At 41.0% G+C, this 21,778-nt stretch overlaps 1 protein-coding gene across 7 annotated transcripts in view; it reads left to right on the top strand.

The window, feature by feature from the left end:
* Positions 1-21,778, top strand: part of LOC132380171 (myosin-16) — a 310,593-nt gene that overhangs the window by 153,972 nt on the left and 134,843 nt on the right. For 6 of the 7 annotated variants that reach the window (XM_059948830.1, XM_059948832.1, XM_059948831.1 and 3 more), the window contains one exon: positions 6,082-6,168. In XM_059948830.1, the coding sequence (XP_059804813.1) occupies positions 6,082-6,168 (87 nt within the window). The remainder of the gene's footprint in view (positions 1-6,081; positions 6,169-21,778) is intronic. The other variant, XM_059948834.1, reaches the window with a different exon arrangement.

Here is a 21,778-nt window from a genome sequence, read left to right as displayed (position 1 = left end):
GATGTGATTTGGGACTCGAGTCTCAAGTCAGTTAATTCAACTTCTCTTTGTGCTCGCTACTGACTTTTACAGTTTAAGATTGTTCATAGGGCACACATGTCCAAATCTAAATTGTCTCGATTTTGCCCTAATATTAGTTTGTGATAAATGCAAACGTGGCGAGGCTTCTCTCATTCATATGTACTGGACCTGCCCGAGTCTAGAGAAATTTTGGAGAGATGTTTTCCTAACTTTATCTCATATTCTGAATTGCCACTTAGAACCTAACCCTCTGATTGCTCTTTTTGGTTCCTGGGGTGAGATGGATATACATTTGAGCTCGACTAAATGTTGAACATTATCTTTTGCTTTTCTTCTGGCTAGACATCTAATTCTTTTTAGATGGAGAGGTGTTTCCCCACCCACGCATGCTCAATGGCTCAATGATATTATGTCCTGTTTAGACCTTGAAAAAATTCACTACACAATTCTTGATTCGAACATAAAGTTTCATAAGGTTTGGGGACCTTTTATTGAATATTTTCATAACCTTTCTTCTGATTAAGTTTTTTTTTCAGTTCCTTACTTTCAACTTTTTTTTGGTAGTTGGCATTATTATCCTCTGTTTTTACTTGTATTTACAGTTTTGGGGGTTTGAATGTTCTGATCTATATTTCCTACATTTTGCTGTGGTTGGTCTGGAGTTTTTTTACCCCTTTGTGGGGGGTGGGGGTTGGGACACTAACTTTACATGACTTTATTTTGGGTGCTTTTTCAATTATTATTGTGTATTATAATATTATTGTATGTTTATCTTGTACTGTATTAATTTCCTATTTTGTTTTTGAATTTTTTTGCTATAGTGTTGTAGAAAATGCATAAAAAAATTTTAAGAAATTAAAAAAAAACTTAAGTTGGAGGAACTCAGCAGGTTAGACAGCATCTGTGGGCAGAAATTGACACTGGATGTTTTAGGGTGAGGATGTTCATCTGGACAGAAAAGTAAAGGGGAGATGTCTTTTCTACCAGCTGGATCTTACAGATACTGTCTGACCCACTGAGTTCTATCACATTCCAGCATTTGTAGTGTCTTGTGGCTCCCTAAGGTTGTTACTGTTGAGTAGGCCTTTGGCTTCAGTAGCATGGTCCAACTCCATTTAAGTTTCATTGAAGCTTCTTTTGCATTCCCAAGAAGTCTTTCACTCTCTACAAGTAGTAAAGGAAATGCAAAGAGTGATCTTACAAACTCCTTTGGTTATCCCTTCTGCACACTGTTATCTTTGATTGAGCTGTCAGGATGTCTTCAATTTGGAGACTACCTAGCTACGTTTGATTAGATATACTATGAAGTTCTCCTTACTGCACAGCTAAGAATGGAGAAATGTTTTATATGCTACACCATATTGCATAATTCTATTGTGTGCAAAGCCCCAGGTGTATAAAGTAGAATTAACCTTTGACAAAGAGGACTGAAGTAGATTTTGTGCAAGGTGGCAACATTTCTGAAACAACTAGTAAGTACCAATTAACTTTGTGATAATATTCTGCTGCATAGATTTTCTTGACTAGATCTCTGTATTTGATAGCACCTGGCACTCCCTGGGTAGGTTTTGGACACCCAACTTATGGACACCCCTTGCGTACAAGCAGGAATTTGGGACATTGGCAGGATGGGTAGCAGTACATTTGCCTGTTATAGCCAGCAAGTGTGGCCCTATCAATGCATCTGGTCATCATCTTGCATTCTCTTAGCTTTACGTGGACCTTGTGTCTCCTCTCAACGTATGGGTGTAGCCGTGTGAGTCAGGTGGTTGTGGGTACAAATCCCTCCTCCGAACTGTGAGGATATAATCAGGGGTGGTAAACCTTTGGTGTGTGTCCCAAGATGGCAAGCACAAGAATTATGTTGGGCTACAGCATACATTGCTGCCTCATGATTTTTTAAACCCCACCCGTAATAAAAATGTACATGATGATCAGCTTTACTGCCAAATGAAATGGCAAATGGCTTTTTACAACCAGAGAGCAAAGAAATATTTCACACCGGCTTGGTGCCAGCTACTTGGTTGCAAGAACATGTGATGTTGGATGATAGGTTTTGAAATCCTCGTGGACTTGATGTACACAATACTATTTAGTAATGTTATTTTTCAGTTATTTTTTAAAGATTAATAATAATTTTGAACTGATTTTCTAAAATGCTTCACTTATCTCAATCTGTCTTAGTTTTACTTTTATTAATAGGTAAACAATGAATACATGTAAATAAGCAACAGGACTCATTTTTCCCTTTGCAAAGTCTATAATTATTGTTACTAATTCATTAATCAATGATAATCTCTGTTCAAAAGTACAGTGGCAAGTGGAAGTTTTTTTTAGAAGATTATCATTAATTTGGATACATGCTCCCAAAAAGGTTTGCCACACCTGATAAGTTGTCACTTTGGGAGGGTTGCACTGCCAAAGATGTTGGGTCTTCTGTGGGACATTAACTGAAGTAACTATTTCTCCCCTCAATAGAACATAAATGAGAGCATTCAAAAGAGGATTTCATGACTTCACTGCGAATATTTCTCCCTTAGCCATTATCAATAAAACAGGTTGATGCTATCTGTGGGATTTTTGTTGAGTGTAAATTAGCTGCTGAGTTTCCAACAATTCAACTTTAAAGTACTTAATTGGTTGTAAAGTGCTTTGGGCTGTCTCGAGTCATGAGAAGTATGTTATAATTCAAACTCTTTCCCTGTACCATTGTATAGGAGCAGGGAAGAGCCTTGACCTGTCCCAATCTTCAGGGAACTTTTAAGCATGTAATCTTCCATGAGATTGCTGAGAACATTAACAGTAATTCCCAGTTATAATGGTTCCTTTAGACAGCACATGCCCTAAAATGTCACATGCAATTATTATTACACACCAAAAAAAACTGACATCATGCTATGAAAGGAGGTGTAAGAGTAGATAATGGAAAGCTTAGTCAGAGGTAAATTTCAAGGATCACTTTAAAGGAAGGAAGAGAAGGGGGTGTAAGGGTTTCTAGGGAATTCCAGAGGTTATGACCTTGTCAGCTGGAGCCATGACCACCAATGGTGGAGCTCTGATACAGAGTGGAGGAAAAGACCATAATTAGAGCAGAGTGGAAATGTCAGAAGACTGTGGTCAGGAAGGAATTATAATTACTTTGTGCATGTTTTGTCTGTTATACCAGGTGACTGAAGAAGAACTATTGAAAAAGAAAATAATCTTTGGCAGATAGAATTTTAATGGAATTTACATTTTGTGGCTGTGCTGTCATTGGGTTTCTCATCATATTTCTATGGCTAGACGTTGGAAAAAACTTGCACTGAAGTCTAATCTGCTGAGTTAACTCCAGATAGAGCATTATGATCTTTGCTGATCATTTTGGTTTATTATATTCTGGATCAATGGTGGGATATGATTTGTGAACTCTGTATATATTAATTTCCTGTAACTGTTATTCTGTTTCTATTAGTTTAACTTTTAAAGATTTCATGCTGCTTTTCATCATCTTTTGCCTTTAAATTGAGTGAGAAATTTGAAATGTACTCCAAAAGATGTCACTTTTTATTTTGCTCTTTTGAATTTTAACAGATATGGAGCTTGGTCTTAAATCTAAGTTACTGCAATAGGAAATGAGATCCCTGGTGAATTATCTGGAACTCTAGAGTACATGGTATATGGTACTGATCTATGTTTGGAGTATAGCACTTTGATGGTTTATTGAGGAGAATGATCTCAGCTGTTGATTTATTTGGGAATTGTGTGCCGAGCCATGGTTTATTCACCATAATGAAAGCTTCTATCTTCAAACTGATATTAGTGGAAACCAAGTGTTACTCCACAGAAATATGAATCTATTATCTCACCCATTGTTGCATTAAACCGTGTATATTTTACAAGTGCCCTGTCACTTATTGGTTGGAAATTGGTCCCCTATCTGCTAGCAGCAGTTCCTTGTTATACCAAAGCGTAAGAAAAGAATGAGGGATGGCATCGGATCCCAACTTGGTGTGAGCATCTTACAGATGGCATACCATGAAAGGCCACAAGAGCACAAAGTCTGCCAGGGGTCCTCGGGTGAAGAGTAAGTGGCCTGGATATTGCTTAAACATCCTTTTAAGAATATCAATAATTGGAAGTATAAACAATTTCACATGAAAAGCATTCAGGGCAAGCCAGTGCCCTGATTGATGTGGTGCCAGCTAGAGCACCAGGATGTTTCCCTAAACCTTGTTTTGTTCTGTGCGGTAATCAAGTACCACAGTGAATACTTGCAGATGAGGGGGTAGCTTAACAAGCCGGTGAATAATAATTCAATCAATATTTAATAATGAACAGATGCTATTCTTTTGGTCTAGTATATGTGACTCACACCGAGATTTTCGTATTTATTAAAAGACAATTACTTACAGATGGAACATTTCCTGGCACTTGAATATTAAAACACCACCAGCATGCTAGCCTTGTTTAACTTTTTTCTAATTCAAAGTTTTCATACTTTCACAGATGCAGTTTTTATTGATTAGGTGATGACATTTCTAAAATAGTTTTGTCTGAATTGCCAGTTATCTTTGGTGTAGTTATCTGTTCATCCGTACGTCTCCAAGTAAATGAAGTATCCTTAGCAGGCCAAATGTTTGATGCTAAAAATTACATGTCTGTGATCTTACTGCATCCTTTCCACAATAGCACTTCCCATCTTATCTTTGACATGTCGATTTCTTCAGAAAATGTAATTCCTGTAGAATCTTTCCAGTTACCAAAAAAAGGAAGCAACTGAGTCAACAGGAGCATTGTTAGGAAAATCTTTAACTTGAGTTGACATTGAGAAATCAATAAAATTATTTTTACAATGTGTCACAAATTTTATTAAATGGTCTTTTCAGGTAAAAAACTAAATCCTAGCAAATGAGACCTGACAAGCACTTAAGGATTTCTTTTTCCCATAACTGAGTTAATGTGATCTATCAGTATAAATGTAACAACCCTGAGTCTGTCCATAGCAGTGACATTGAGAAAGTAAATCAAATTTTCAATAAACTATTGAGCCTGGTTGGGATTGCATTCTCTGAATCTGAATGTTTTAGATTGTCAGGGTTAAGTTGGATATCCAAGCTCAAATTTTCATGCTGCTTTGATTACTTACATTTTATAAAAACTTGACTTTAATATGAAGAAATGAAAGGGATTTTTATGTTTGTATCCAGTTACATAATGTTTCTTAGGGATGTGAAATACAAAGTTCAAAGTAAATTTTATTATCAAAGTACATATATGTCACCAAATGGGATTCATTTTCTTGTAGGCATACTCTACAAATCTATAAAATAGTAACTATAACAGGATCAATGAAAGATCAATCACAGTGCAGAAGCCAGCAAACTCTGCAAATGGAAATATAAATAAATCGCATCAATAACAAGAACATGAGATAATGAAATAAAGAGTCCTTAAAGTCAGATCATTGATTATGGGAACATCTCAATGATGGGACAAGTGAGTGTAGTTATCCCCTTTTATTCAAAAGCCTGATGGTTGAGGAGTAGTAGCTGTTCTTGAACCTGATGGTGTGGGTCCTCAGGCTCTTGTACTTTCTACCTAATGGCAGCAGTGAGAAGAGAGCATGGCCTAGGTGCTGGGGATCTCTGATGATGGCTGCTGCTTTCCTATGACAGTGTTTCATGTAGATGTGCTGAATGATTGGGAGCTATTGTAGCAGTGGTAGCAACTCCTCTTTGTTCCTCTTCATTTCCAGTTCAGAAAGATCAGGGAACTTTGAAACTGTTCCTGTCTTCTCAGACATGATTATGTATTATTAGTGTTAGTTCATCATTGGACTGGAAGTGAATCTCTCATGCAGTAATAGAGATAAAGAATTTGAATTCTATTTTGTGTAGTCACAGTAAGTATGATGGATATTTTCATTTTGACAATGCTAGATGTTATTGAAGCTTGAACATAAAGTCATGTCATTGTTTTCCTTGGTGCAGTTATAGTAAAACGAGTTAATGTGGTCATGATGTGCATTACTGAATCATATTGTAGCTGAAAATGTTTTCACGCCTTCTGTTTTTTCTCCAGAACAGATTGGAAGACTTGCAAGTTGGGGAAGATAAAGAAAGCTGTCTGACTAAGGCCAACAGCAAACTGAGTGCACAGAGAGGGGAGGTGAGTAATTGTGACTTCCTCTGGCAACCAGCTAGGTTTAGAGCTCTAAAACATTAATGATAACATGAAAGTGTTCCAAATCTTCAATCCTATCTCTCTTCCATTATTGTATTACAAAATATGAGCTAGGAACTGCAGCCACAGAATGACACAACTTATTTGACTCATGATCTTCTTTAGACTTTTGGATGAGAAGATATCAGTAATAACTTGGGAAATTGAGCTCAGTTTCTATTATATTTTTTGCTGATGAGAGAAGATGATGGACTCATTGTGGGGTTAGAGCAGATATTGCGCATAGAGTAATACAGCACAGAAATGGGCCATTTGGCCCAACTCACCCATGCCAACCAAGATACCTAGGAACATAGGAATTGGGACATCATTTGGGAAGTTTTTCACACATGGGAATGTGGGTATATAGAACAACCTTTCAGATACAAAGCAAATCTAGTTGCAAGATATTTGGGCAAGTACCTGGACAAGGATGTGGGTCAACATAGGCAAGTGGGTTAGCTTAGGTGGGCATTATGGTCAGCATGGATGACTTTGGCTTAACAGACGGTTTCCATGCTGTAAAATTGTGAACTTATAATTCATACTTGACACACTTGTGAAAGTATTTTTGAACAGGGGGGCACTTCATTCATCTTCCTCATTTCCCCAAACTTACATGAGCCAAAGAAGTTGATCTCGTTTGTGTAGGTGATCCTGGAACAGAACATCAATATCCTAGTGGGAAAAATATCTTGAATTACATAAGTTAGCCAGACAAGCTCCTCCATCCACCAACCTCACCCACATGCTGTCGTCAGTTGGCAAAGGTCTACCCCAGAAATGTGGACTGCAAAAGTTTCACAAACGCATCTGAGTATCTCGCTTAATAATGAAATACTAAAATACGATTTAACAATACAGGCAGTCCCCGGGTTACGTACGAGTTCTGTTCCTGAGTCCGACTTTAAGTCTGATTTGTACGTACGTCAGAACAAGTACAGCCGTTATTATTTAGCGTCAGTTAGTCAAACATTTTTCTCAGGTATATAGTATATATTTTACCTTCCTATTCATATAAAACACTTAAGAAACACATGTATTCCAATAATTAAACCACTGCATTGCTGAGTAATAATTGTAGCTTTCATCGGGGCAGGGCCTTTCACATGCTCCATTATTCTCACTTAATCTGTTATCCTTTATAATTGTTCTGATCATTAACCGACTGTAGCCTAACGCTTTTCCAATGATGAATGGCGTTTCACCTCTTTCCAAATGCTTTATTATTTCCACTTTATTTTCAATTGCAATCGCTTCCCGTCAATGGAACAGAAACGTGGCGGGCAGTGGGTCCCGACCTCCACCAGTTCCTGACCTCTGCTGGCTCCCAAGGTCCACTGGGTCCTAAGGACTACCGCACTGAATTCCCCGGGTCCTAAGGACCATTGCTCTAACACAGGTTGAATGGGACAAGTGGGGGCTGTGTTGGGTTTGGGTATTTGATCCTCCACACTATTCTGCGTGGGAATTTAAACTGGAGGTGGTAGTGCTTTCTTTTACGAGGTCGAGTTACAAGCTCCACACCAACCCGGCATGGATGGGACGGGAGTCACTGGATCGTCATCAACCAGGCGCGCTCGGGCAGGAGCGGTCTGTCTCGAGCCTGACGCTGATTTCACTGCGCCACCAGCTGACCAGAACGGGAAGGGGGAGGGTCAGGGTGACTCTTGCTAAGAAAAATTTAAGCGAAATACAAAGTTACACACTGAACACTGTGTCAACGGCAACGACTTAAGATGGCGGACGGCATCGCGATCCGACTTAAAATAGCGGACGGCATCGCGATCCAACTTAAAATGGCGGACAGTGTTGCGATCCGACTTAAAATGGTGGACGGCATCGCGATCTGACTTAAAATGGAGGACGATGTTGAGATCTGACTTTAAATGGCAGACGGCGTTCTCCTTCCTCGGTTTGTAAGTATGAGTTGTCCATAAGTCGGACATTCGTAACTCAGGGACTGCCTGTATTAAAATTGATTTTAACACTTTCAACTCCATAGAAACTTTACATAAGTAATTAATAAGAATGTAACGAAAATAGACAACGCTGAAGAAAATTCAGCAAGTTTGGCAGCATCTGCAGAAAGAGAAATTGTTAATACTTTGTGCCTGCAACTCATTCTGTTAGAGAAATTCCCTTAGTTTCACACATTTCACTACTATCCCAAGTAACTTTTCTCTTTTTCTAAGGAAGTTTATCTGCACAAATGCTGTCTGACTTGCTGAGTTTCTCTAACATTTTCAGTTTTTTCATTAGATTTTTATCATCTGCAGTTTCCTTTCTAAATTTCATCTCATAAGAATGTAACTTCCCTTTATTCTTTTCTCATACCACTGTAACTTTTATTCGGATAAATGTGCTCTCGGATCCTATACAGATGTGAAGACGGGGCAGTCTCTGCAAGCTTCCTTCCCAGGGAAATCTAATAGCAAAGCACTGTCACAGAATGGCTTTGACAGCTGGTGAGGCCTCTCACAATGCTCACCAGCTTTCAAAGGTGTTGGTTTTACTGATTCTGAATGTCTGACATTTGCAAGCAACAAATATGCTATCATCTCTTTTTTAAATAAGAAAAACTTCTTACAATAAGAATTACAAGTTGTGTTGCTGGATTCTGGTATCAGAACACTGTAGGGATGTCACAGTCAGAATGTTTGGTTGTTCTGTGTTCATGCGTGATGGACGACAATCCTGACCCAACTGCAGTTACTGCTGACATTTTCTCACTTGGTGGGATTGGCCTATTGTGTGATTAAAAACTAGAAGTTAATTATATGCAACATTTTACTCTGCTGTGTCATGAACTGAGTCTGAGTCTGAGGCTGCGGACCTGCTCCAGCTTCATGTCTGAGGACACCCTCTCGTTCTAAGTGCTGGTTGCTTTATTTTATCTTTTGCATGAGTTTTTTTTTCTGTACACTGGGTGTTTGTCGATTCTTTAAAGGCTTCTTCTGGGTTTCCTGCTTTGTGGCTGCCAGTAAGGAGATGAATCTCAAGGTTGATAATATACTTTGAACCTTGACATGTTATTTTTGTTGTGAAGAATAAATACTGGGAAAATTTATTTATTTCAGCACAGTTCAGTGTATTTCAATCGTTCCTGTGTGGATATTAGAGAACTGTGACTGATTTCTGTATATGTAATTGTTAATTGAGAATAAATTGCCTCCCTCATAGTGCTTTCTTCAAAATATGAAGTCCATTTACTGTTGGCAAAGAAATTATGGTTTAAAACTCTGTTTTGTGGCAGTCCATATGTTGTGGCAGGTTATCCTGCAACCTTTGGACACTTTCACGGACTCCATCTCATCTTCTTGAAATTTATTGTGTATTTATTATTATTGTTATTATTTCATCTTTCTTTTTGTATTTTCACAGTAAGTTGTCTTTTGCTCACTGGTAGTATGCCCAGTTGGTGTGGTCTGTCATGGATTACATTTTGGTTATTGGATTTATTGAGTATGCCTGCAAGGAAGTGAATCTCGGTATCGTATATGGTGACATTGATAATAAATGGTAATAAATTTGATAATAAATTTACTTTGAACAAACCATCATGAGCTTATATTGATTTGAGGCCAAAAACTGAGTCCTTTAAAGAAAAATAAAATGCTGGGGATGCTTAATAGGTGATGTGGGCTCAGTGGAGAGGACAACAGGGTTAATGTGTCAAGTCAAAGCCATTTCACAGAAATAATCCTTGAGAATATTGAAGTGGGGGAAATGCATAACGGCTAGTAATGTTGGAAAGATTCGCTGCATCCTAATGACCCTTCATTGGCATCATATCACATGATACCTGCCCCAGGCTTCATCATCTCCCAATTTCTCTCTGCCTACGCAAACAGCTCTTCTCAAAAGCATCATTATCTCTCATAGTGTTAAACACCCTACCTCTACCTATACTTTTATCCTAGATGGCCATTCTGTTTCAGTGAGAAAAATCAGAAAAATATTGAACTGAGAGCCAGAATCGCCTATCAGCGGAAAATAAAGTAATGTACTGTTTTGTGCTTTGTGGAGACATGGCTGATGGAAGAGATCATGCCATCGAGCCCTCTGGGTTTCCCCCGTTCCAGCCGGACAAGTCTAAAAACCTCTCCGGGAAAAGTAAAGGAGGTGGGGTATGCTTCGTGATCAATAATGCTTGGTGCGACCCCCGGAATGTGCATGCCTTCAAATCCTTTTGTTCCCCAGATCTGGAGTACCTGGTACTGCAGTGTAGACCTTTCTGACTGCCTAGGAAGTTCATGGCTGTTATTATCACAGCCATGTATATATTCCACTGCAGGCTGGTACTGACCTGGCTCTCAAGGAACTGTACGAGACCATTAGCATCTTGGAAACCGTACACCCAGAGGCTGCCTTCATCGTCGCCAGAGACTTTAATAGAGTGTTGCTGTCTAAAGTCTCTCCAAAGTTTCGTCAGCACATCCAGGTGAGCACGTGGGTAGACAGCATACTCGACCACACCTACTGTCCCTTATGCAACACTTACAAAGTGCTCCTCCATCCGGCATCTGGGAGTCGGATCACTCCTCCATCTTACTTCTGCCAATGTACAAGCAGAAGCTGAAACAAGAGGTTTCCATAGTTAAAACCATCCACTGATAGCCCGACCGATTGGTCTGCATGCTGCAGGACTGCATTAATGATGTCAACTGGAATGCCTTTTGTGATGAGAATGTCACCAAGTTCACAGATGGGGTCACGAGCTTCATCCGGAAGTTCATCGAGGATGTTGTCTCCCAAATCTCAGTCAGGGTCTATCCAAATTAGAAATCCTGGATCAACGGTTCTGAGCAAGCAGCACTAACCACACGAGACAGAGCTTACTTTGCCGGTGACCAACAGTAACTCAAGAAATACAGCTACAATCTGTGTAAAATTATCAAGTGGGCGAAACGGCAATACAGGGACAAGATCCAGACACAACTCTTCACCAATAACACATGCGGCTTAGGGCAAGGTCTGCACACCATCGCAGTCTTCAAAGCTAAGCGCAGTGGTGTTGTCAGTGTTACTGCCTCTCTCTCAGATGAGCTCAATCCTTTTTTCACTCAGTTCAATGTTGCCAACACTGAGCCCCTGAGGAGAGCTGCTGAAGCGACCTTCAACTTGGTCATCTCTGAGGCTGAAGTATGCAGGTGCTTCCAACGAGTGGACAGTAACAAGGCTGCAGGACTGGACGGCATCCCAGGATGGGTACTCATAATGTGCATGACCAACTGGAAGGTGTGTTTACAGACATTTTTAATCTCTCCTTCTCCCAGTGCCCTCCTGCTTCAAAACATCCACCATTGTTCCTGCACCTAAAAAGGCCAATGTAACATGTCTGAATGACTGGTGTCCTGTTGCACTCACCTCAATAATAAGCAAATGCTTTGAGAGGCTGCAGCATGCTACCATCCACACTGAACCCCCTGCAATTCGCCTGCCGACACAACCGATCGACAAATGATGCAATAGCCATAGCTCTACACACCATCCTTACACATCTGGAGAAGAAGGATGCTTATGTGAGAATGCTGTTCTTGGACTACAGTTCAGCATTCAACACCATAATTCCCTCCAAGCACGACAAGAAGCTCAGAGACCTCGGCCTTCACCCTGCCTTGTGTAGCTGGATCCTGGACTTACTGTCAGATTGGCGGCAGGTGGTAAGAGTGGGTTCCCTCACCTCTGCCCCTCCAACCCTCAACACAGGTGCCCCTCAGGGCTGTGTTCTAAGCCCCCTCCTTTACTCTCTGTATACCTATGACTGTGTCACCAGCCACAGCTCCAACCTGCTAATTAAATTTGCTGACGATACTACATTGATTGGCCTTATCTCAAATACTAACGAGGCAGCCTACAGAGAGGAAGTCATCACCCTGGCACAGTGGTGTCAAGAAAACAACCTCTCCCTCAGTGTTGCATAAACAAAGGAACTGGTTGTGGACTACAGGAGGAATGGAGACAGGCTCACCCCTATTGACATCAATAGATCTGGGGTTGAGAGGGTGAACAGCTTTAAGTTCCTTGGCATAAACATCACCGATGATCTCGCGTGGTCTGTACATACTGGCTGTGTGGTGAAAAGGGCACAATAACGCCTCTTTCACCTCATAGTTGAAGAAGTTTGGTATGAGTCCCCAAATCCAAAGAACTTTCTACAGAGGCATAATTGAGAGCATCCTGACTGGCTGCATCACTGCCCGGTATGGGAACTGTAATTCCCTCAATCGCAGGACTCTGCAGAGAGTGATGCGGACAGCCCAGCACATCTGTAGCTATGAACTTCCCACTATTCAGGACATTTACAGAGACAGGTGCATAAAAAGGGCCTGAAGGATGATTGGAGACCTGAGTCACCCCAACCACAAACTGTTCCAGTTGCTACCATCTGGGAAACTGTATTGCAACATTAAAGCCAGAACCAACAGGCTTCGGTACAGCTTCTTCCACTAGGCTACCAGGCTGATTAATTCATGCTGATACAATTGTATTTTTATGCTATATTGATTGTCCTGTTGTACATACTATTTATTACAAATTACCATAAATTGCACATTGCACATTTAGGTGGAGACGTAATGTAAAGATTTTTACTCCATGTATGTGAAGGATGTAAGAGATATAGTCAATTCAATATACAGGTCCTCCTGAGGTTGAGAAATGCCAGACTTGTGTACAGCCCATATATATATGAAAGGATGTTTGGGAGACTGGCAGGATGGATTTACCAGCGGTTGTAGAACTGCAGGTATCTTTTGCAGTTGGGAACTCTGTCTGCGGCCTCATTTCTGACTCCTGAACTGTCCAGGCTGCAAACAGTTGCCAGGAACGGAATCTTGTCAGAACCAGGGATGGACCTGCCATGTATTGTACATCTGGGCATCTGGCCAGTGTTTACAGACAATGAAGAACTTTTGAAGTTTAGTCATTGTTATAGTTTAAGAAATATAACTGTTTATCTACAACCAGTTTCAAAAACAGCAACGGCCGGGTAATGTGATTTAGTGCTAAGTTGAGAGATGGATAAGTGACTACTTTTCTATAAAGCATTGTGATTTTATTATGTTCTTTTGTGAGGGTAGACAAGTCATCAGCTTAAATGCCTTCTGATGTGCTGTATCACTGAACATTTGGTGCTCTGTTGATGATATGCAGGAGATGAGGAGGACAGAGATGAGGAGAACAGACTGATTGGTTTCAGCTTGTGTCTGTTATCTTCTGATTCAGAGGCATGACTGCTACCTCCTAAAGGATTGTGCCCAAATCCTTGTGCATATTTAGAAATTAGGATCAGCTGTATGTTACACCCTCTTCAGTCTTTTAATAAGATCAAGATTTTCAATAAGACTCAGATTTTCCCCAATTTCCTGTCTTGGTAATCTTTCAGCTACCTCGTCTTCAAAATATTCAGATAAACTTCTTCCACCATTTCTTGGGGAAATGACCTTCAAATATTCTACAACCTTGCAACATATCACCTCATCTTTGTCTTAAATGGCCAACCCCTTTTCTTTTTGAAACAGTGATTCCCTCATTGTAGATTCTCTCCTGAGAAAACATCCTCTTCACATCCAACCTGTCAAGACCCCTCGAGATCAAAGATGATTCAATCAAGTCCCCTCTCTCTCTTCCTAAGGCCGACAGATACAAAACTATCCACTCTGACCTTTCTCCAATTGATTCCAGGTATAATCCTATAATCTGCCATCTGATTTTCAGAAATCCTCATGTGATTTGCTTGATATGGGGTCCAAGTGCCAGCAATGTGCATGAGAGAGCTGATGGTATGGAGTATGGCCAGGACTGGGTTCAGATCAGGTTTGCAACAGACTCAGGGTCCTGTGCATACTCTCCACTCCTTTACACTCACCTATTTCACTGGAAATTTTATTATACATTTTGCAAAGTATAAAAAAAAGGATCTGAAGTGTATTTGGCTACTACAAGAAATAACGTCCAAAAATCTGCTAGCCAAGATTTTGCTAGCCCCCCCCCCCCCCCCAACTCCCAAGTATACTTGTGAGGTAACCCATTCTGGATTACCTTCTAAACAGGGAGACCAGTGCCATCCACAATACTCCAGGTGTATTCCCACCAATAGATACAATGTCCATTGTTTTGAGTAAGCAAAGCCTCAGGGCAGAGGGGTTTGTACAGTAAAGGTGATATAAATGCAGGTGGTATGAAGTTCAATGTTGCAATTTTAATAGTCTTTACAACTTTAAACTCTGACCTTGATCTCACTAGCAATAGTTAGCGAAGATGAAATCTATTGAACTCTTGTCAACAACCAATTTATTGGTATTGTGGCGACCCATTTCCTAGCGTATCCGAACCGACTCACAATTAGATAGCCTACGGGGGTTTGCGAGCACAGAGCTTTGGAGCCTCTGCGCCATGGGGGGCCGGTTGACAGAGGCTTAAAAGTGAGGCTGAAGTTTTCGAATAAAGTTTTTTCCTTCGACTGCAGTTACCGACTCCGTGTCGTAATTTTAGTGCTGCGTGTAGCACACCGCTACAGTATAACTAATAGTTATACCATAGTTATTAAACTCCAGTATAACCATTGTGTACTGGTAATTGTAAACATTATCATTGTAACATTTGAAGTTTAATATGGTTGCAAATGAATGATTGCAAATGCAATGATCATTTAGAAGAGACTGGGGAGAAGAGGTTAGTTCACAAATAGAGAAAGCTAGTAGACGGTGTGAGGGAGGATAGGGAGGTGATAGAGAAGGGGAGCGCTCAAACCGAAGATGTAGAGGAGAAGGAAGAAAACGATAATAAAGTTGATCACATCGTTAGGGATAAACAGAGAGGAAGAGGTGGAGAGTTTCTTAAGTACATCTATTTTAACGCTAGGAGCATTGTAAGAAAGGTGGATGAGCTTAGAGCATAGATTGATACCTGAAAATATGATGTTGTAGCTATTAGTGAAACATGGTTGCAGGAGAAGTGTGATTGGCAACTAAATATTCCTGGATTTTGTTGCTTCAGGTGTGATAGAAATGGAGGGGCAAGAGGAGTAGGTGTTGCATTGCTTGTCCGAGAAAATATTACAGCGGTGCTTTGGCAGGATAGATTAGAGGGCTCATCTAGGGAGGCTAATTGATGGAATTGAGGAATGGGAAAGGCATATTAACCCTTATAGGGGTGTATTATAGACCACCTAATGGGGAGTGAGAATTGGTGGAGCAAATGTGTAAGGAGATAGCAGATATTTGTAGTAAGCACAAGGTTGTGATTGTGGGAGATTTTAATTTTCCACACTTAGACTGGGAAGCCTGTTCTGTAAAAGGGCTGGATGGTTTGGAGTTTGTAAAATGTGTGCAGGATAGTTTTTTGCAGCAATACATAGAGGTACCGACTAGAGAAGGGGCAGTGTTGGATCTCCTGTTAGGGAATGAGATAGGTCAGGTGTCGGACGTATGTGTTGGGGAGCACTTCGGGTCCAGTGATCACAATACCATCAGTTTCAATATAATTATGGAGAAGGATAGGACTGGACCCAGGGTTGAAATTTTTGATTGGAGAAAGGCTAACTTTGAGGAGATGCGGAAGGATTTAGAAGGAGTGGATTGGGACAATGTGTTTTATGGAAAGGGTGTAATAGAGAAATGGAGGTCATTTAAAGGTGAAATTTTGAGGGTACAGAATCTTTATGTTCCTGTTAGGTTGAAAGGAAAGGTTAAAAGTTTGAGAGTGCCATGGTTCTCAAGGGATATTGGGAACTTGGTTCAGAAAAAGAGGGAGATCTACAATAAATATAGGCAGCATGGAGTAAATGAGGTGCTCGAGGAATATAAAGAATGTAAAAAGAATCTTAAGAAAGAGATTAGAAAAGCTAAAAGAAGATACGAGGTTGCTTTGGCAAGTAAGGTGAAAATAAATCCGAAGGGTTTCTACAGTTATATTAATAGCAAAAGGATAGTGAGGGATAAAATTGGCCCCTTAGAGAATCAGAGTGGACATCTGTGTGTGGAGCTGAAAGAAATGGGGGAGATTTTGAACAATTTCTTTTCTTCAGTATTCAGTAAGGAGAAGGATATTGAATTGTGTAAGATAAGGGAAACAAGTAGGGAAGTTATAAAACTATGACAATTAAAGAGGAGGAAGTACCGGCACTTTAAGGAATATAAAAGTGGATAAATCTCTGAGTCCTGACAGGATATTCCCTAGGACCTTGAGGGAAGTTGGTGTAAAAATAGCAGGGGCTCTGACAGAAATATTTCAAATGTCATTAGGAAAGGGGATGGTGCCAGAGGATTGGTGTATTGTTCATGTGGTTCCACTGTTTAAAAAAGGTTCTAAGAGTAAACCTAGCAATTATAGGCCTATCAGTTTGACGTCAGTGGTGGGTAAATTAATGGAAAGTATTCTTAGAGATAGTATATATAATTATCTGGATAGACAGGGTCTGATTAGGAATAGTCAGCATGGATTTGTACGTGGAAGGTCATGTTTGACAGATCTTATTGAATTTTTTGAAAAGGTTACAAAGAAAGTTGATGAGGGTAAAGCAGTGGATGTTGTCTATATGGACTTCAGTAAGGCCTTTGACAAGGTTCCACACGGAAGGTTAGTTAGGAAAGTTCAATCGTTAGGTATTAATATTGAAGTAGTAAAATGGATTCAACAGCGGCTAGATGGGAGATGCCAGAGAGTAGTGGTGGATAACTATTTGTCAGGTTGGAGGCTGGTGACTAGTGGTGTGCCTCAGGGATCTGTACTGGGTCCAATGTTGTTTGTCATATACATTAATGCTCTGGATGATGGGGTGGTAAATTGGATTAGTAAGTATGCAGATGATACAAAGGTAGGAGGCATTGTGGATAATGAAGTAGGTTTTCAAAGCTTGCAGAGAGATTTAGGCCAGTTAGAACAGTGGGCTGAACGATGGCAGATGGAGTTTAATGCTGATAAGTGTGAGGTGCTACATTTTGGTAGGAATAATCCAAAAAGGACATACATGGTAAATGGTAGGGCATTGAAAAATGCAGTAGAACAGAGTGATTTAGGAATAATGGTGCATAGTTCCCTGAAGGTGGAATCTCACATGGATAGGGTGGTGAAGAAAGCTTTTGGTATGCTGGCCTTTATAAATCAGAGCATTGAGTATAGGAGTTGGGTTGTAATGTTAAAATTGTACAAGGCATTGGTAAGGCCGAATTTGGAGTATTGTGTACAGTTCTCGTCACCGAATTATAGGAAAGTTATCAACAAAATAGGGAGAGTACAGAGAAGATTTACTAGAATGTTACCTGGGTTTCAGCACCTAAGTTACAGGGAAAGGTTGAACAAGTTAAGTCTTTATTCTTTGGAGCGTAGAAGGTTGAGGGGGGACTTGATATTTAAAATAATGAGGGGGATAGATCGAGTTGATGTGGATAGGCTTTTTTCCATTGAGAGTAGGGGAGATTCAAACAAGAGGACATGAATTGAGAGTTAGGGGGCAAAAGTCTAAGGGTTACACGAGGGGGTATTCTTTTACTCAGAGAGTGGTAGCTGTGTGGAATGAGCTTCCAGTAGAAGTGGTAGAGGCAGGTTCAGTATTGTCATTTAAAGTAAAATTGGATAGGTATATGGATAGGAAAGGAATGGAGGATTATGGGCTGAGCGCGGGCCAGTGGGACTAGGTGAGTGTAAGCATCAGCACGGACTAGAAGGGCCGAGATGGCCTGTTTCTGTGCTGTAATGGTTATATGGTTAATCACATCCCACACAATTTATAACAGAATTGCTGAACCAGTGGTGACCAGATTGTATTAACTAAAGCACAGTAATTGTGAGCTGAAACTGAAAGTCTTATATGGGAGCCAACACTTTGAAAATCTGCCTCTGTATTGTGATCAGCTTGTTTTACATTGTAACCTAATATTTTATGGGTATTTGGGAAATTGAGGGAAATTAGGTTAGTGCAGAAAAGGGGCACTGATGTAACAAAATGAGAAAATATTACTGAGTGACAGTCCAGGCAGAAGCAGCTGAATAGACCAATCCTGCTCCAGTTTGCTTCGCTCAGTAAAACTCTTGCTGGAGTTCCAATCTGCTGTTCGGGACAACAGTAAGGTTATCCAAGCTCAGGTTAATGATTGATGAAAATAAATCCTTTTAAGTATGGGAATAAAGACAAAGCCAGAAAACTCTGAAGGCTGACAAGTTCAACAAACTTATCGAGTGAAAAGACAGTTTAATTTGTTCCTTAACATGGCCTTAGAGTCAGAAACTGCACATGTGGCAAGGTATACAAACCATAACCGATGACAAGTCCACCCTGCCCATCAACAACAACAGCGCCTCCCTTCCTGATAGGCTGAATGCTTTCTGTGCATGAATTGACCAGTTGAACGATGTGACATTGAGGAACGTCCCCCTCTCTTCCTAATGACGAGCAGGTACCCTGTCTGGCTGCAGCTGAGGTGAGGAGGATCCTAGCCAGGGTAAAACTAATGCAATGCTGCAAGGCCGGAAGTCATACCTGGTCAGGAGTGTGGACCAGCTAACAGAGATCTTAATGGACATCTTTAATATCTCTCTGAAAGAGTGCACTCGCCCTGCAGGCTTCAACACCGCCACCATCAAAACAATTACCTTCCAGTAGCACTGACTTCAACTTGTGTGCTTTGAGTGGCTGGTAATGGACCACATAAAAATCTCATCTTCTAGCTACATCTCACACTTTCAAGTTCACCTCCCTCTCAAACTGGTCCACTGATGATTCCGTAACCTGGCCCTCCACTCTGTCCTGCCCCACCTAGAAAATGATGCCTCAGAGGCTGGTGGGCAAACTGGTCTCATTGGGACTCAACACATCTCTCTGTAACTGGATCTTGGACTTCTTAACTAAAAGACCCCAGTCAGTTCGAGTTGGCAGCAACATCTCAAGCTCCATCACGTGGAGCAGTGTGCTCGGCCTGCTGCTGTTCACGATGCTGACTCACAACTGCACCGCCAGATTCAGCTATCATCGAGTTCACTGGTGATACTACAGTTGCTGGCTTCATCAGCAACAATGATGAGTCAGCACACAGAGGGAAGGTAGGGGGGGCTTGTCAAATGGTGTGAGAACAGCAATCTGAGTCTCAATGTGGACAAGACGAAAGAGATGATTGTGAGCATCAGGGAAGGCACAGGTCAGCTACTTTCCATTGCACATCAATGGTTCTGCTGTGCAGAGAGTGAAGAGCACAAATGGAGATAATCGGGACGCAGAACACCTCCTCACTACTCAAAAGGCACAGCAGCATTTACACTTTCTGAGGAGATTAAGGTGTGCAAGGCTTCCCATCCAATTATGACAACTTTCTACAGGAGCACCTTTGAGGGTGTCCTGTCTGGCTCCATCATTGTGTGGTACAGGAAGCTGTTTAACATCAGGCCACGAGACCCTACAGAGAACAGTAAAAACTGTTGAGAGGAGCATTGGGGTCTCCCTCCCCCTTATTAGTGACATTTCCTGGGAGTGTTGCAGACCAAAGGCCCAAAACGTTGTTGAGGATCCCTACCACCCATGCCACCACGTCTTGGACCCACTTCTGTCAGGGAGGAGATTCAGAAGCATCAGGACTAGGCCGGCCAGACTGGCTAACAGCCTCTTTCCTCAGGCTCTCAGACTAATGAACACCCTGCCACGACCAAGGTCTTGTCACTGGGACAGCGAGCTACTTACTGTTTATCGTTTACCTTTGCTGCACTTTACTACATGCACTTTGAATTGCATTTTATTAACTTATTTATAGTGTGATATTTTGGTTTATTTGCTGTGTGGGCACACTGTTGTGATCTGGAGGAACATTGTTTCATTTGTTTGTGTATATGTACAGTCAGAAGACAATAAACTTGAATTCAAACTTCGAGGCAAACTTGTGCTGCTTATCACAAACAGAAAATCTGCAGATGCTAGAAATTCGTGTAAGACACACAAAATACTGGAGGAACTCAGCAGGCCAGGAAGCATCTATGGAAATGAGTATTGTCGAGGTAAGTCCTGCCGAAGGGTTTCAGCCTGAAACATTGACAGTACTCTTTTCCACGGATGCTGCCTGGCCTGCTGAGTTCCTCCAGTATTTGTACTGCTTGTGAGGTGATCCCTCTGAGATCAAGTCAGGTTGAGTTCATCTGCACTAGTACAGGTGCAGTGAAAGTTGTACACTGCAGCAGCTTCACACAAACATGCGTACAGATGACACAAAATATAAATTATTCAAGAAAGTGAGGAGGGAGGAAAAAAGACAAGACGTTGGTACAAGATAAAGACACAAATCAAAGACGAGTCCCTGGTAGCGTAAGATGATCCATAGAGTTCCTTTTTTGAGGTAGGTTTAGGGTTCTGCAGTGTCATGAATGTCATGGTTTTGGGAAAATAGCTATTCCTGAACATGGTGGTGTGACACTTCATGTGGCTGGTCAGTTTTCGTCGAGGTGACAGGTTTGTTAAACTCCATTACTGCTAGTTATTTCAGCTGAGTGGTTCCGGCACATTTCCACGTAAGTACTACCCTGGACTCTCTAGATAGCAATCAGCAGGACAGGGAGCATCTATGGAGAGAGAAACAGTGTGAGCATTGCTTGAATGATAACGTCTCATCAGCAATGGGAAAAGGTAATGAGGTAACAGGTTTCAAATACCTACTGGGAGCATGGAGGAAGAGGGGTGAAAAACAAGGTGAATCTCTGTGAAAAGTTGTAAGGAAGGCAATATTAGATGATTCTGCAAACTTAGCTGTCTGTGTGAGTTGAAAAGGGGGACATGGCAGGTGAAATAGTATGTGAAAAATTATAAATGATTCTATTCTGGTAAATTTACGGACTTTCTGAGGTCCTAAAGGGCCATGTATGTGAAATCTGAGAAGGTTGACATTTAGTTAGAATTAGTTTGGAACATAGAGTATATTTGCCTTTATACTTGTATTCAAGAATCTTGCAATGCAGAAGTCTTCCTGAAATTTAGATAGGGTACCATTGAAGCCATACCTGGAGTACCGAGTATGGGTCTGATCACCAAAATGATGGAAGATCTAAAGAATGACTTTATTTGTCATTTGTACATCAAAACATACCGCAAAATGTGTCACTTGTGTAAATCAAATTAAATTAACGAGGATTGTGCAGGGCAGCCCGTATGTGTTGCCAGGCTTTTAGGGTCAACATAGTATGCCCACAACTCACTAACTCTTACCCATACACCTTTGGAATATGGGAGGAAACCAGAGCACCCAGAGGAAATCCACATAGTCATGGGGAGAATGTATTAACTCCTTACAGACAGTGATAGGAATTGAACCCCAATTGTACAGCTGGTGCTGCTTAGAATTACTTTAACCATACTCTGCCTCATCACCATACCAAAGGAGAGGGAAAATTGTGATGGGAAAGATGGGTCAGATTGATTCCTTGGGTTGGAGGGTTGGCCAGTGTGGAATAAGCATCTATTTTCCAAATTTAGAGAGCAATGAGAAGCTGTTCCATTTAGATGTAGAACATTCTAATGGAGCTTGACCGGGTCGGGGCAGGGATATTATTCCCTTAGCCAAAGTGTCACAGACTGCCT

Source organism: Hypanus sabinus, chromosome 23, assembly GCF_030144855.1.
Source record: "Hypanus sabinus isolate sHypSab1 chromosome 23, sHypSab1.hap1, whole genome shotgun sequence".
NCBI classification, from domain to species: Eukaryota; Metazoa; Chordata; class Chondrichthyes; order Myliobatiformes; family Dasyatidae; genus Hypanus; species Hypanus sabinus.
The sequence above is the reverse complement of the archived record's forward strand: the minus strand, read 5'-3'. Positions and strand labels throughout refer to the sequence as shown.